This window comes from Benincasa hispida, chromosome 1 (genome assembly GCF_027475165.1).
Source record: "Benincasa hispida cultivar pf3 chromosome 1, pf3_genome.v1.1, whole genome shotgun sequence".
Taxonomy (NCBI): domain Eukaryota; kingdom Viridiplantae; phylum Streptophyta; class Magnoliopsida; order Cucurbitales; family Cucurbitaceae; genus Benincasa; species Benincasa hispida.
The window spans coordinates 92,023,455-92,037,019 of record NC_143478.1 but is presented as its reverse complement, the minus strand read 5'-3'; the positions used below and the strand labels follow the sequence as shown (position 1 = coordinate 92,037,019).

General features: G+C 34.0%; 1 protein-coding gene across 1 annotated transcript; it reads right to left on the bottom strand.

The window, feature by feature from the left end:
- Positions 1–387: 387 nt before the first annotated feature.
- On the bottom strand, positions 388–954 carry LOC150038850 (uncharacterized). Its single transcript, XM_090314728.1, has one exon. It carries the CDS (start codon positions 901–903, stop codon positions 388–390), a length of 516 nt encoding a protein of 171 aa, XP_090170854.1. The 5' UTR covers positions 904–954.
- Between the last annotated feature and the right edge of the window lie 12,611 nt (positions 955–13,565).

The window sequence follows — 13,565 nt, the reverse complement described above, 5'->3', positions numbered from 1 at the left end:
CTAATCTCGCTAGTTTTCACGCGTGGTCGCCTTCACTACTTGTGGATTCCACTTCCTCTTTTTAACTCTTTCAAATTTTAAGAGATGGGCATTCACCTCCAATTCTTCCAATGAGTAGTGTCCAAACAAAAGTTATCTCCTGCCCGTTGTCTCCTGAATTGGCTAGCGTCCAATCTTCCAATTAATCCTCCCTGATTCTGCTCCCTTATTCATTATTTTTGGATAATGAATAAATTTCCAATTAATCCAATAATTTCCAATTTCCAATTATTCATTTTTTTTCTTCTTCTAAATTTCCACCCCTTTAAATAAAATTTCGTCCTGCTTATTATTTGACATTTAATTTCCTGTATGCGTACAAATCTGGGTTGTTACATTCTTCTCCCCTTAAGAACTTTCGTCCTCGAAAGTTTCTTGGTTCTTAAACAGATAAGGGTATTTGATTTTCATCTCTTTTTCTTGTTCCCATGTAGCTTCTTCTACTTGTTGATTTCTCCAGAGAACCTTCACTAAACTTATTTCCCGATTACGAAGCGACTTCTTCTCTCTTGCTAGGATGCAAACCGGAGTCTCCTCATATTCCAAGTTTTCACTTATTTGTAGAGGTTCATAATTTACTACGTGTGATGGGTCAAACACGTATTTTCGAAGCATCGATACATGAAAGACATTATGTATTGTAGAAAGGGTAGGTGGTAATGCCAATCGGTAAGCTACTTGGCCAATACGTTCTAATATTTCAAAGGGTCCAATGAAGCGAGGGCTAAGCTTACATTTTCGTCCAAAACGCATAATGCCCTTCATTGGTGCTACCTTTAGAAATACGTGATCTCTTACTTTGAATTCCAGCTCTTTTCGACGATTATCAGCATAATTCTTCTGTTTGCTTTGAGCTGTTCGCATTCTTTCCCGAATTAGCTTAATTGACTCTGATGTTTGCTGCACCAATTCAGGTCCTAGTAGTGTTCGCTCCCCGATTTCATCCCAGTGTACAGGGGATCTACATTTCTTTCCGTATAAGGCTTCGAAGGGATCCATACCAATTGTCGCCTGATAACTATTATTATAAGCAAATTCTATAAAATGTATCTGCGAATCCCATGCTCCAATAAAATTCAAAGTACATGCCCTCAACATGTCTTCTAGGATTTGATTAACTCATTCTGTTTGGCCATCAGTTTGTGGGTGGAAGGCTGTGCTGAAGTTTAGCTGTGTACCCATTGCTTTCTGTAAACTTTTTTAGAACTTAGAGACGAAACGAGGGTCTCGATTTGAAACAATTGATACTGGGATTCCATGTAACCAGATGACCTCTTTTAAGTACATTTGAGCTAGTGCTTCTGCAGTGTGAGTAGTTTTGCATGGTAGGAAGTGGGCCGATTTGGTGAGTCGATCTACAATCACCCAAATCATGTTGTGGCCTTTAACAGTTCTCGGGAGTCCTGAGATGAAGTCCATAGAAATATGTCCCCATTTCAATTCTGGAACATTTAGAGGCTGGAGGAGTCCTTGTGGTCGTTGTCGTAGAGCTTTCACCTGTTGACAAACCAAACATTTACTTACATAGTCGGCTATATCCTTTTTCATGTTACCCCACCAGTAATGTGCTTTCAAGTCTCGATACATTTTGGTACTCCCAGGATGTATTGAAAAGCATGATTCATGAGTTTTTTTCAATAGTTCTTTCTTGAATTTTTTCATCATCTGGTACACATAGACGTCCACGATAGAGGAGTGCAGAGTCTGGGGCTGTAGAGAATTGACTGGTTTCTCCATTCTCTGATTGTCGTTGTTTGTTTAGGTATTTGTCTATTTGTTGTGCATCAATTATCCTTTGCCTTAATGCAGGTCTTGCAATTAACTGTGCTATTTGAGTTGTGAAGGTTTCTGGTATTAGTGAGATCTCAGCTCTTTCAAGATCATTTATTATGTGTTTGGAGATGGTACTCAGAGCTGCTGTATGTACTGACTTTCTGCTAAGAGCATCAGTAACAATGTTAGCTTTTCCTGGATGATAGAGGATCTCACAGTCATAGTCTTTGACTAATTCTAACCATCTTCGTTGCCTCGTATTTAACTCTTTTTGGGTAAAGAAGTACTTAAGGCTTTTATGATCTGTACAAATTTGGATCTTTTCCCTATATAAGTAATGTCTCCATATCTTTAAGGCAAAGACTACGGCAGCTAATTCCAAGTCATGAACGGGATAATTTTGTTCATAAAGTTTTAGTTGTTTTGAAGCATATGCTATTACCTTTCCGTGTTGCATCAATACACAACCAAGCCCTTTCTTCGATGCGTCATTGTACACAGTTAAACCCCCTGATTCGTCAGGTATAGTGAGAATAGGGGTTGTGGTCAACCTTTCTTTTAGTTCCTGGAAGCTTTGCTCACATGCTTAGTTCCAGACAAAAGGATTATTCTTCTTAGTGAGGTTGGTTAAGGGTAATGCTATACTTGAGAAATTCTTCACAAATCGTCTATAATATCCTACTAATCCAAGAAAGCTGCGCACTTCGCTGATTATTGTTGGGCGAGGCCACTTGCTAACTGTTTTAGTCTTAGCAGAATCCACTGAGATTCCTTCTTGCTTTACAATATGCCCTAGATAGGCAACTTGTCGCGTCCAAAACTCACACTTAGAGAATTTGGTAGAATTTGGTACAAAATGCATATGCCCTAGGTAGGCAACTGGAAGCATAAATTTCTCCGCCCTGATAGGAAGATGAGGACTTAAGCAGAAACTAACCCATCTGATGATTAGCGGGTCATGTAGTCAGTAGGGCCAGATTCGCATCCAACATCAACCATTAACATAAACGTAAGATTAGACTGGAAGCATAACTTACACCTAATTAAAACTTGATTTTAACGTAATCGTGAACAAACATAATGCATGGGGTCCCTTGTAGAGAAACGTGTTCTAAACATGTAATGCAATATAACACTTAACATAATCATGCAACATAATAAAGGTACACTACCATAGAACACTTAAAGAGAGGGTGAGATAAACTACTTACCGTGATCTGGTTATTCCTTATTATTCTTTATGATTTGATCAGTAGAGCTTTCCCTTTTTAAACTAGAAGGAAATTTGGGCAGCACCTTACCCGAGCTTTTCTCTTTTAACCTCACAAAACTTCCTCACTCATACTTACTCTTTCACACGATTCTTTGTTACTGAGATTTGTTTGAGAATGGGTTAAATCTCTAGGCAAAAGGTCCTATTTATAGTAGTTTTTAGCTCTTCTTAGTGTGACAAATCATCCTACAGGTGGCTTCTTTAAGATTACTTAGGGTTTAAGGATTCCTCTCAATAAGACACCTAATCTTGGCTAACGTTTACCCTTACGTCATCATTCTTTGTTTGCATTCAATTTTAGGGTTTTTCTATGTATAATCTATAAGATCGTGGCCAAATTCAACGCATAATCCACGCTTCTGTCCAAATCTCACTCTCTTTGTTCTCAAAATCTCGCTCTCTCCAGCTTTCTCGCTGATTTGGCTCTTGCGACTTCCACTCTTGCTCTCGCTATCGCTGGTCGCGCTCTCGCTCTCGCTGGTCTCGATCGTGCTCTCGCTCTCGCTCTCGCTCTTTCCTACTGTCTCACTAAGAATCTTGCTCTTTTTACTCTCGCTCTCTCCAATGTTCTCTCTAATCTCGCTAGTTTTCACGCGTGGTTGCTTTCACTGCTTGTGGATTCCACTTCCTCTTTTTAACTCTTTCAAATTTTAAGAGATGGGCATTCACCTCTAATTCTTCCAATGAGTAGTGTCCAAACAAAAGTTATCTACTGCCTGTTGTCTCCTGAATTGGCTAGCGTCCAATCTTCCAATTAATCCTCCCTGATTCTGCTCCCTTATTCATTATTTTTTTATAACGAATAAATTTCCAATTAATCCAATAAATTTCAAATTTCCAATTATTCATTTTTTTTCTTCTTCTAAATTTCCACCCGTTTAAATAAAATTTCGTCCTGCTTATTATTTGACATTTAATTTCCTATATGCGTACAAATCTGGGTTTTTACAAGTTGTGCCTAGGGCGACACGAAGCCAAGCATAGATCTCACAGTGTGAACTCTTAAGGACGTGAGAGCTAAAAATTGATATATCCGATATGCCAATTTTCTCCCACTAAAATGTTCTACCATTTTAGGGTTTTATTATACTTAGTTAAATTGTAGCTAATGAATCTATCTAAGTCTATGTCTATTATAACTCTTATAATAAGGTTTTTACTCTGATGTTCTAAGTGAATTAAACTATTTATTTAACCTAGTGTTTTTACATGCTAACAGGAATAAAGTTAATTCAACTCAATTTCCGGGTCAGTTCCCAAGTAGGAGGTGTTCTATAAACCGTCATCTTAAGTACCCCTAACCTAGACAGAACTTCACCAGTAGAGTTCCCTTATAAACTTAAATCCCGTTTGTCCTACTTAGTTATATTTTAGATCTATTAAAAAAAAAACTTAATTCTAGTCTTATTAGAATTAGTGGATCTAACGTCTAAATTAATTTTAAACATTTTTAAATTATTTCCATTTTCCTAAGATTCTAAGTTTGCATTCCATTTTTTTATTATAGGTTGATGGTTACTAAAAGGTTAACTTTATAAATATTATAAAATTAATTATCAGCCCTATAATCATGTTTTCTATGGTTTAATTAATTAACAATCAAATTCTAATTAATTAGTAAACCATATTACATGCATTTCATGACTTTAATATAACAATTATATCATACTATGGACATTTCATGCTCAATGAAAATTTAATTTCAACTTTATTAATATAATACTTATATCAATTAATTAATGAAAATCAAACAAGCATACCCAAGACATTAATAAATATAGCTCTTTATATTTACCAAAGTAATATCATGCATCATGCTTTTCCAATTTCATATATTTAACATAACATATGAAATCATATATCATGCATAAATACCATACATTATAACTCTTATAATATATTAAAATTCATGAACATGCTTAACCTATGGTAGATTTATCTAAATCACATCCATAAAGCATTTAAACAACTATTGAATCGATAATTTGGCCCCTAGGATAAAATAAAGTAATAAATTACATTAATTTTGCATTTTTTTTTTTTTATAAAAAAATATTTCTGCCGCTCCAAAACTGGACCAAACCAATCTGAATCGACCCGAACTGCTTTGAATCAGACCCCAAAACGGCAAACTAAGCCAAAGTACAAAATTGAACCCAACTAGCTTAAACCACCTGTACCAGACCAAACCATCCTGAACTACAACCGAACTGAACGCATTTTGCTAACCCTCACGAAATCGCGTCAGCATTGTGACGTTGAAGAGCAATGTTGCAACGTTGCAACATTTGGAAACAGATTTGAGCAGATTTACGATGTTCTTCCGATTTGGGCAAGATTGGTCTCGATCTTCATCGTAAACAACTCTAATTCTAGACATGGATTTACAGAAGACTCGATTTCATGATAAAACACCAAAAAAACGTAGGGATTTTTACAAATTTATCAAATCAAAACATGTAAATCTAAGGCCAAATTATATCATAAAAAATCATTCAAAAACGACATTCCAGAATGCAATTCAACCTACCAAACCAGTACAAATTTCGAAATTTCTAAATTAATTATACGACTTGGCTCTGATATCAATTGTAGGGATAAAAGTCCTATCACAATGGAATAATCAAGACCTGACTTGAAATCAATTGAGAAATTGAAATACCAATACACGGTCAAAATTACAAAATAGAAAATGGGAGATCTAGAATCTTAACAAACTATTAAATTTAGGTTCAACATGTTGTACTATTTGGGAATTTAGTATGATAGAGAAGAGAAAAACAATCACTAACTTCCGTTGACGATTCAGATGAAAGGATCGATTCTCCTTAGGATTGAATGTACGAACACTACCAATTGGAACCTCCCTATTCTCCGAGAATTTGGGGTTATTGGTTTGTGGGAACCAATCTCAAAATTGAGAAAAAAATGGGGGAGAATTTCATAGAGCTATCCACCATTTTGTGATAGATTTTTTCATCATTCTATTTTTTCTTCTTCATCTCACAGGTATATTATCCATGAAAGTCTGAGAGATAGGGAAGTATCTCATGTTTTTTGATAACTCATGAGAATTATCTATTTTTAAAAATTAAATTAAATTAATTTAATTAATTAATTAATTAATCAATTAATAATTAATTAAATATAATTTAATTAATAATTTCCTTTAGGTTATATTTAAATAAACATCTCTCACATAACCTATAGTTTTAATTCAATTAATTTAATTAAATCAAATTAATTAGTTCTCCAATTAATCAATTATCAAATTAAAGATCAAATATTTTAGCCTACATTTGAATCATATTCAATTGTATTTCTCTCACAAGCTATAGTTCTAATCTGCATCTAATACACATTAATTTGAACCTATAGTTTTAATATGAATCCAATTCATATTAAATTAATATTTGAACTCCTTCAAATTTTTAATTCTCCCACAAATTAATTTTGGATCATATCCAAAATTAAATGTATATTATAAAGTTTAATTAAAATATAAACTTTATATTATAATGTATAATTATATATTATACTATGTCCCTAAGTGAATTTGAACATTTCATACTCTATTTAAGATATGATTAACTCAATTCCCTTTATGAGCTCGGAAGGGGATCTTATGGACCTACAAATCAAAAGCTCCAACGATATGAGATTAGTTAGCTAAACTCATTAACTAAATTAATCAATATTCGTTAACTATGGATACACTCCCCTAAAGACTCACAGCTGCACTATTCTCACTGCATATATATTTCAGTGTCCACAGATATAAAACAATAACAGTAAGTGAGTCCTTCACGAGTGTTTGTAATATCAGTCAGGTCAAAATTACCGTTTTACCCCTGGGTTACTTCTTTATCCTTAGGTACGAGTACTCCTCTAATGAACAACCTGTTTATGGTCCAATCATTAAACAGAAACTCTTCTCAGACTAATGAGAGGGGAAGACCCTTTATTCAAGTCCTGAAGACACCACTTAAGGGAACACACATCTACTTACTCTATAATCGGGAATGAGTGAAATCAATCTTGTATCATTATGTTTCCAGTTCCCTGTAAGAGTTAGCTACAAGCATGCAAAAGCAATTAGGGCTCTAAGTACTCTAATTACATCAATTTTAGGAAACAAGCATGCATGTTCATAACATAAAATAATAAAAGTTTGACAAAACAACCTTTGTATAAACTCAAAATTGGCACAATCCTTTATGTAATTCAGATCACGAACTCGTCATGGACCACCGTTAGAGTCTTCTTCGCTATTCTCCGACTTAAAATGGATGGTGGGATCCAATTTGTGATGAGATTAAAGAGAATTTTGAGGGTTTGAGGGTGTTTTGGCTTATAAGGAGAAGAGAACAATTTCTCTTAGAAAATCTCAATTGCATGAACTGCTTTTCAGCAAATATATCTTTGTTGGGTTTTATGTCCTAAAACTCGTGGTATGTAAATAATAGAACTTATTCTAAAAATTCAATAAGGTGTTATTGAATAGATGTTTTGCTTAATAGAAATCCAGTAAACCTAAAAGTCCCTTGACTATTGGATGAGTACTTGAACTTTATATGGAGACATAAAGGTGGATCAAGTTCGAGTAAATAGTCAAAATGATCTATAGTATATGAATAAGGTTGGGTACCTTATTCTGGTAACACTATTGGATATGGCCTGCTTTGTAGTTGTTACAAGAAGTTGTAAAGTGCTACAAATGAAGTGATCCTAATTCGTTCATGTTGGACATGAGGAGTGAGGTTGTTCTTGTGTAAAAGGGTTTGTACAAGATCAGACTACAAAATTAGGCACTCTTACTTTATAATGTTGTTTACTATTTAAGACTGACTATTTCAAAGCGATGACCTAGGTAACTTGACCTTAATCTTGAGCTAATTATGAACTCCTATTTATTCGAGATTACCCTTAGATTTGCATAGGTGAGGATTGGCCCAACAGCGCCGGGTCAATAAGACTCCCATTTCAGGGGTAAGACCGGATAGATAGCTGAAGACATAAGGTACAAGATGGAATTCACTCCTACCCGCTTTTAGGGACAGTAGAGAGGTTGTTAAGTGTTGAATCTAGGTCTTGAACAAGAGGCCCTACTATCTCAATGGCCTGAGAGGAACTTGGTTTTATTGATTGGATCACAAAACAATTGTTCATTAGGGGATTAGTGGGACTTAAGGAACAAGAGGTAATTTTAGGGATAAAACAGAGATTCGACCCAGCCGTTATTACGAACAACCTGTGAAGGGTTGACTTATTAATCATGGTTATATCGAGTGAACATAATATATCTATAGTGACGGGAGTTCAACTATGGGCTTTAGTGGAGTGACCCATTAGTAAACGAATGGGGGTTAGATCAGTCTAATGAGTTTAGCTGATTAATCTCGAATCATTGGAGCCCAGGATCTGCAGGTCCACGAGGTCCCCCTACTAGCTCGGAAATGGTTTAGCTCTAGAGTAGTGTGATAAGTTAATTTGAACGTTCAAATTAGAATAAAACGAAATTGGAGAATATATATTTAAATATAATTTAAATATATGAAGATGGATTTATGTAAAAATTAATTTAATATTGGATATTAAATTAATTAAAATTATTTAAAATTTTTAAATAATTATTTATTAATTTTATTCGAAAATTAATTTATGTAAAAATAACAAATTTTGATTTTAGAAATCAAATATGATTTTAAAAATCAAAATTAGATTTTGGAAATAGAAAAACACAAAAAATGAAAATTTTGATTTTTCATCTTCATCTTCAAAGTTGCTCACAAAGAACTCACCTCTTTAACCTTCATTTACTCCAAGCATGAGCTGCATCACATGCAACAAATCTCTTTGCATGATAGTCTACTATATATTGAAAAGATTGGAGTGATTTTGGAAGGTTGCAACCGACTAAATTTTTCTAAAAACTTCGGGTAGAAGAAGGTGTTCTTTTTTTGGGTTGTTGCAGTGAGCATTCTCCAAATTCCCGATTCCAGCTTATTTTGAGTCCCACAACTCAATCTAGAGTACCAAAAGAATAGTAGGGAAGATCTTGTGATGGTCTGCACAAAGATTTGGAGGAATTAGTAGTTGGAAATAAAGATTTCAACAGTTCTTCTAAGGTATGTTCTTGAAACCCCTTAAACTTCGTTTAAACATGTTTTTGTTTATGCCAAAATTAATCAATTAGAGTACTTATGGATCCTGATTTTTTCTGTTGAATGTTGGTACCTTTCCAACAATCTTCTACTTATAGAAGAACTCATGCGAAATAAATAAGCCTCAAGGTGACACCATATTAAGCACTAATTTGGAGTGGACTTATGAGGTGTTTATCAAAGTGAAAAAAGTGGGGAAACCCCACTAACCCTAATTCCATTTAAAATTTGATTTTCAAAAAATCAAATTAAAAAGAATTTTAATTTTAAATAAAATTAATTCAAATAATTAATTTTGAATAAAATTAATTCTAAAAATTAATTTTAAATAATTAATTAACCAATTAATTTAATTTAATATCAAATATTAAATTAATTAAAATACCAATCCCTTATATGAATCACTATTAATGTGTAATATTTAAATCATATTTAAATATTCTTCAACTCTTCAATTTGTTTAATTCGACCATTAAATGTCAATTATAACAAACAATAATTCCCTAAACTGAATTTAAACGTTTCAAATTCTCTCATCACACTATCTTAAGGTCTAGTCAATTATGAGCTAACTGGGGGACCTAATGGACCTACAGTTCATGAGCTCCAACGATCTGAGATTAACTGGCTAAACTTTTTAATCTAATTAACCAACATTCGTTAACTATGGGACACTCCACTAAAGTTCAGTAGTTGCACTCTCCTCGTTGTAGATATATTTATGTCCACTTGATTTAACCATGATTAGTAAGTTGATCTCTCATAGGTTGTTTGTAATTATAGCTGGGTCAAAATTACCGTTTTACCCCTGTAATTACATCTTACTCCTTAAGTCTCATTAATCCTCTATGAAAAATTGGTTTGTGGTCCAACCACCAGAGTCTCTCTCAAGCCAATGAGAGGACGGGGCCCCTTGCAAGACCTGGAGTCAGCACTTAAGAGAACAACCTGCCCACTATCCCTAGAGTCAGGTAGGAGTAAATTCTATCTTGCAGGACTATGTCCCCAGCTATCTACCCGATTTTACCCCTAAAATAGAAGGCTTATTGAGTCGACGATGTTGAACCACTCTCATCCATGCAGATTAAAGGATAATATCGAATAGACAGGAGTTCATAGTGAGATAAGGATTAAGATCGAGTTACCTAGGTCACCAAATTGAAATTGTTAGTCTTAACAGTAAACAACGTTATAAAGTAAAAGTGACTATTTCGTGGTTCGGTCTTATGCAAACTCATTGCATAGGATGCCCTCACTCGTATGTCTCCACATGAATGATTTAGGATCACATCGTTTGTATTAAATACAAAGTGGACTACATCCATAGTGTCTTTAAGTTAAGGTACCCAACCTTATCCTTATACTATAGATCATTTTGGCTATATACTCTAACTTTATCCACTTTTATGTCTCCACATGAAGTTCAAATATTCGTACTATAGCCAGGGTTCTTAGATTATTGGATTTAAGGTCAAAAGGTGCAATTCACATATTCAATAACATTTTATCAAATAACCTCAATAACAATTTTAATGTAAAATAGAATATGTTTAATGTTTACAAACCACAAGTTTTAGGACAAACATCCCAAAAAATTTCCACTTGGACTAAAATTCCTTTGAGTTACATATATACAACATCATACAGGGATCAATGTTCAAGAAACAACCTAAAGGGTCTATAGTATAGGGATAAGGTTGGGTACCTTATCTTGGTGACATATGGATACGACACACTTTGTATTTGATACAAACGCAATGATCCAACGTGTTCGTGTAGGCGACTTGAGATTGAGGGTATCCTATACAATGAGTTTACATAAGACCGGACGAAAAATAATAACCACTAGATGTAACTTCATTGACTAGTTAGATTTCTGTTTCAATTGGATGACCAAGGCTACTTAGTCTTAATCCTGAGTCTATTATGAATTTCTGTTCACGAGGGATCATCCTTTGATTTGTATAGGTGAGTGTGGTCAGTTGGCTGACTCAATATGCCTACCATTTTGGGCACAAGACCGAGTGAGGAGCTGGAAACATAATAATACAAAATGAACTTCACTCATTTCCGACTTTAGGGTAAGTAGATAAGTGTTTCTTTAAGTGGTGTCTCTAAGACTTGAACAAAGGGTCCTATTCTCTCACTGGCCCAAGAAGCGGTTTGAATCGATTCGAGTTGGTCTGATCCAGTTTTGGAGCAGCAGAAGCAGTTTTAGGATAAAATTTGCATAATCATTGTAAATTTTTCCTTTATTTTATTCTAGGGATCAAATTACCGGTTCATTTGCTATTTAAATGCTTTGTGGATGTTATTTTGATAAATCCCCCATAGGTTAAGCATGTTCATGCATTTCAATATATTATAGGCATTATAATGTATGATATTAATGCATGATATGTATATAATTTCATGAGTTATTTAATATATTGCGATATGTTAAAGATATGAAATTGGAAGAGCATGATGCTTGACATTACTTAGGTAAATATAAAGAGTTATATTTATTTATGTTTTGTGTATATATGGTTGATTTCCATAAGTTGTTTAATATAAGTGTTATATTAATAAAGTTGAAAATCAATTTGCATTGAGCATGACACATCCACAGTTTAATATACTTGCTATATTAAAGTCATGAAATGCATGTAATATGGTTTTCTTGTTAGTTAGAATTTGATTGCTAATCAATTAAACCATAGAAAGCATGATTATAGAGCTAATGATTAATTTTGTAATAGTTAAAATTAATGTTTAGTAACCGTCAACCTATAATAAAGAGTTGCATGCAAACTTAGGATCTTAGGAAATTGGAATTAATTTTAAAATGTTTAAACCTAATTTAGACCTTAGATCACATTAATTCTAATGAGACTAGAATTAAGTCTTATTTTTTAATAGATTTAAAATATGACTAATGGGACAAACTAAAGTGAGTTAAAAGATGTTCATTGCTGCCATGTGAATCCTATATTGAAGGAAAAATGACTAAAAGATCTTTTAGTAAAAAAGGTTATATAGCCAAAGAGCCATTAGAGCTCAAACATTCATATCTTTGTGGCCCAATGAATGTAAAAGCTCGAGGAGGGTACAAATACTTCATCTCTTTCATAAATGATTATTCAAGGTATGGTTACTTATATCTAATAGAACGTAAGTCTGAAGTCCTTGAAAAGTTCAAAGAGTATAAGGCTGAAGTTGAAAACCTATTAGGTAAAATGATTAAAACACTTCGATCTAATCGGGGTGGAAAGTACATGGATTTAGCATTCCAAGACTATATGATAGAACATGGAATCCAATCCTAACTTTCAAGACCTAGTACATCTCAGCAAAACGGTGTATCAGAAAGGAGTAATAGAACCTTGTTAGACATGGTACGTTATATGATCAGTTATGCTCAATTGCCTAGCTCATTTTAGGGATATGCAGTAGAGACTATAGTTCACATCTTGAATAATGTTCCCTCCAAGAGTGTTTCCGAAATACCTTGCAATTTATGAAGCAGCGTAAATCTAGTTTGCGTTATTTTAGAATTTGTGGTTGTCCTGCACATTTGCTAGTGACAAATCCTAAGAAATTGGAATCCCCTTCAAGGTTATGCCAATTTGTTGGGTACCCTAACGAAAGGAAAGGTGATTTGTTTTACAACCCACAAGAAAACAAGGTGTTTTCATCAACAAATGTTACATTTTTGTAGGAAGACCATATGAGATTAAACCACAGAGCAAAGTAGTATTAAAATAAGCTACTGAAGAATCGACAAGGGTTGTTGATGAAGTTGATCCTTCATCAAGAGTTAATGAAGAAGTCAGCACTTTAGGTCAATCTCGTCCTTTTCAATCGTAGAATGCCTCGACGTAGTGGGAGGGTTATATCACAACCTGACTATTACTTGGATTTAACCGAAACTCAGGTTGTCATACTAGATGATGGCATTTAGGATCCATTGTCCTATAAGCAGGCAATGAATGATGTAGACAAAGACCAATGGCTCAAAGCCATGGATCTAGAAATGGAGTTTATATACTTCAATTTATTATGGAAACTTGTAAATCTACCTGAAAGGGTTAAACCATAGGGTGTAAATGGATCTATAAAAGAAAGAGAGATGTAGTTGGAAGGGTATAGACCTTCAAAGGCAGACTTGTAGCAAAGGATTGTACCCAGAAGGAATTGGTTGACTATAAGGAAACTTTTTCCCCTATTGCTATGCTTAAGTCTATAAGAATTCTCTTATTCATAGTCACATATTATGACTATGAGATATGGAAAATGGATATCAAAACTACCTTTCTGAATGACAATCTTGAAAA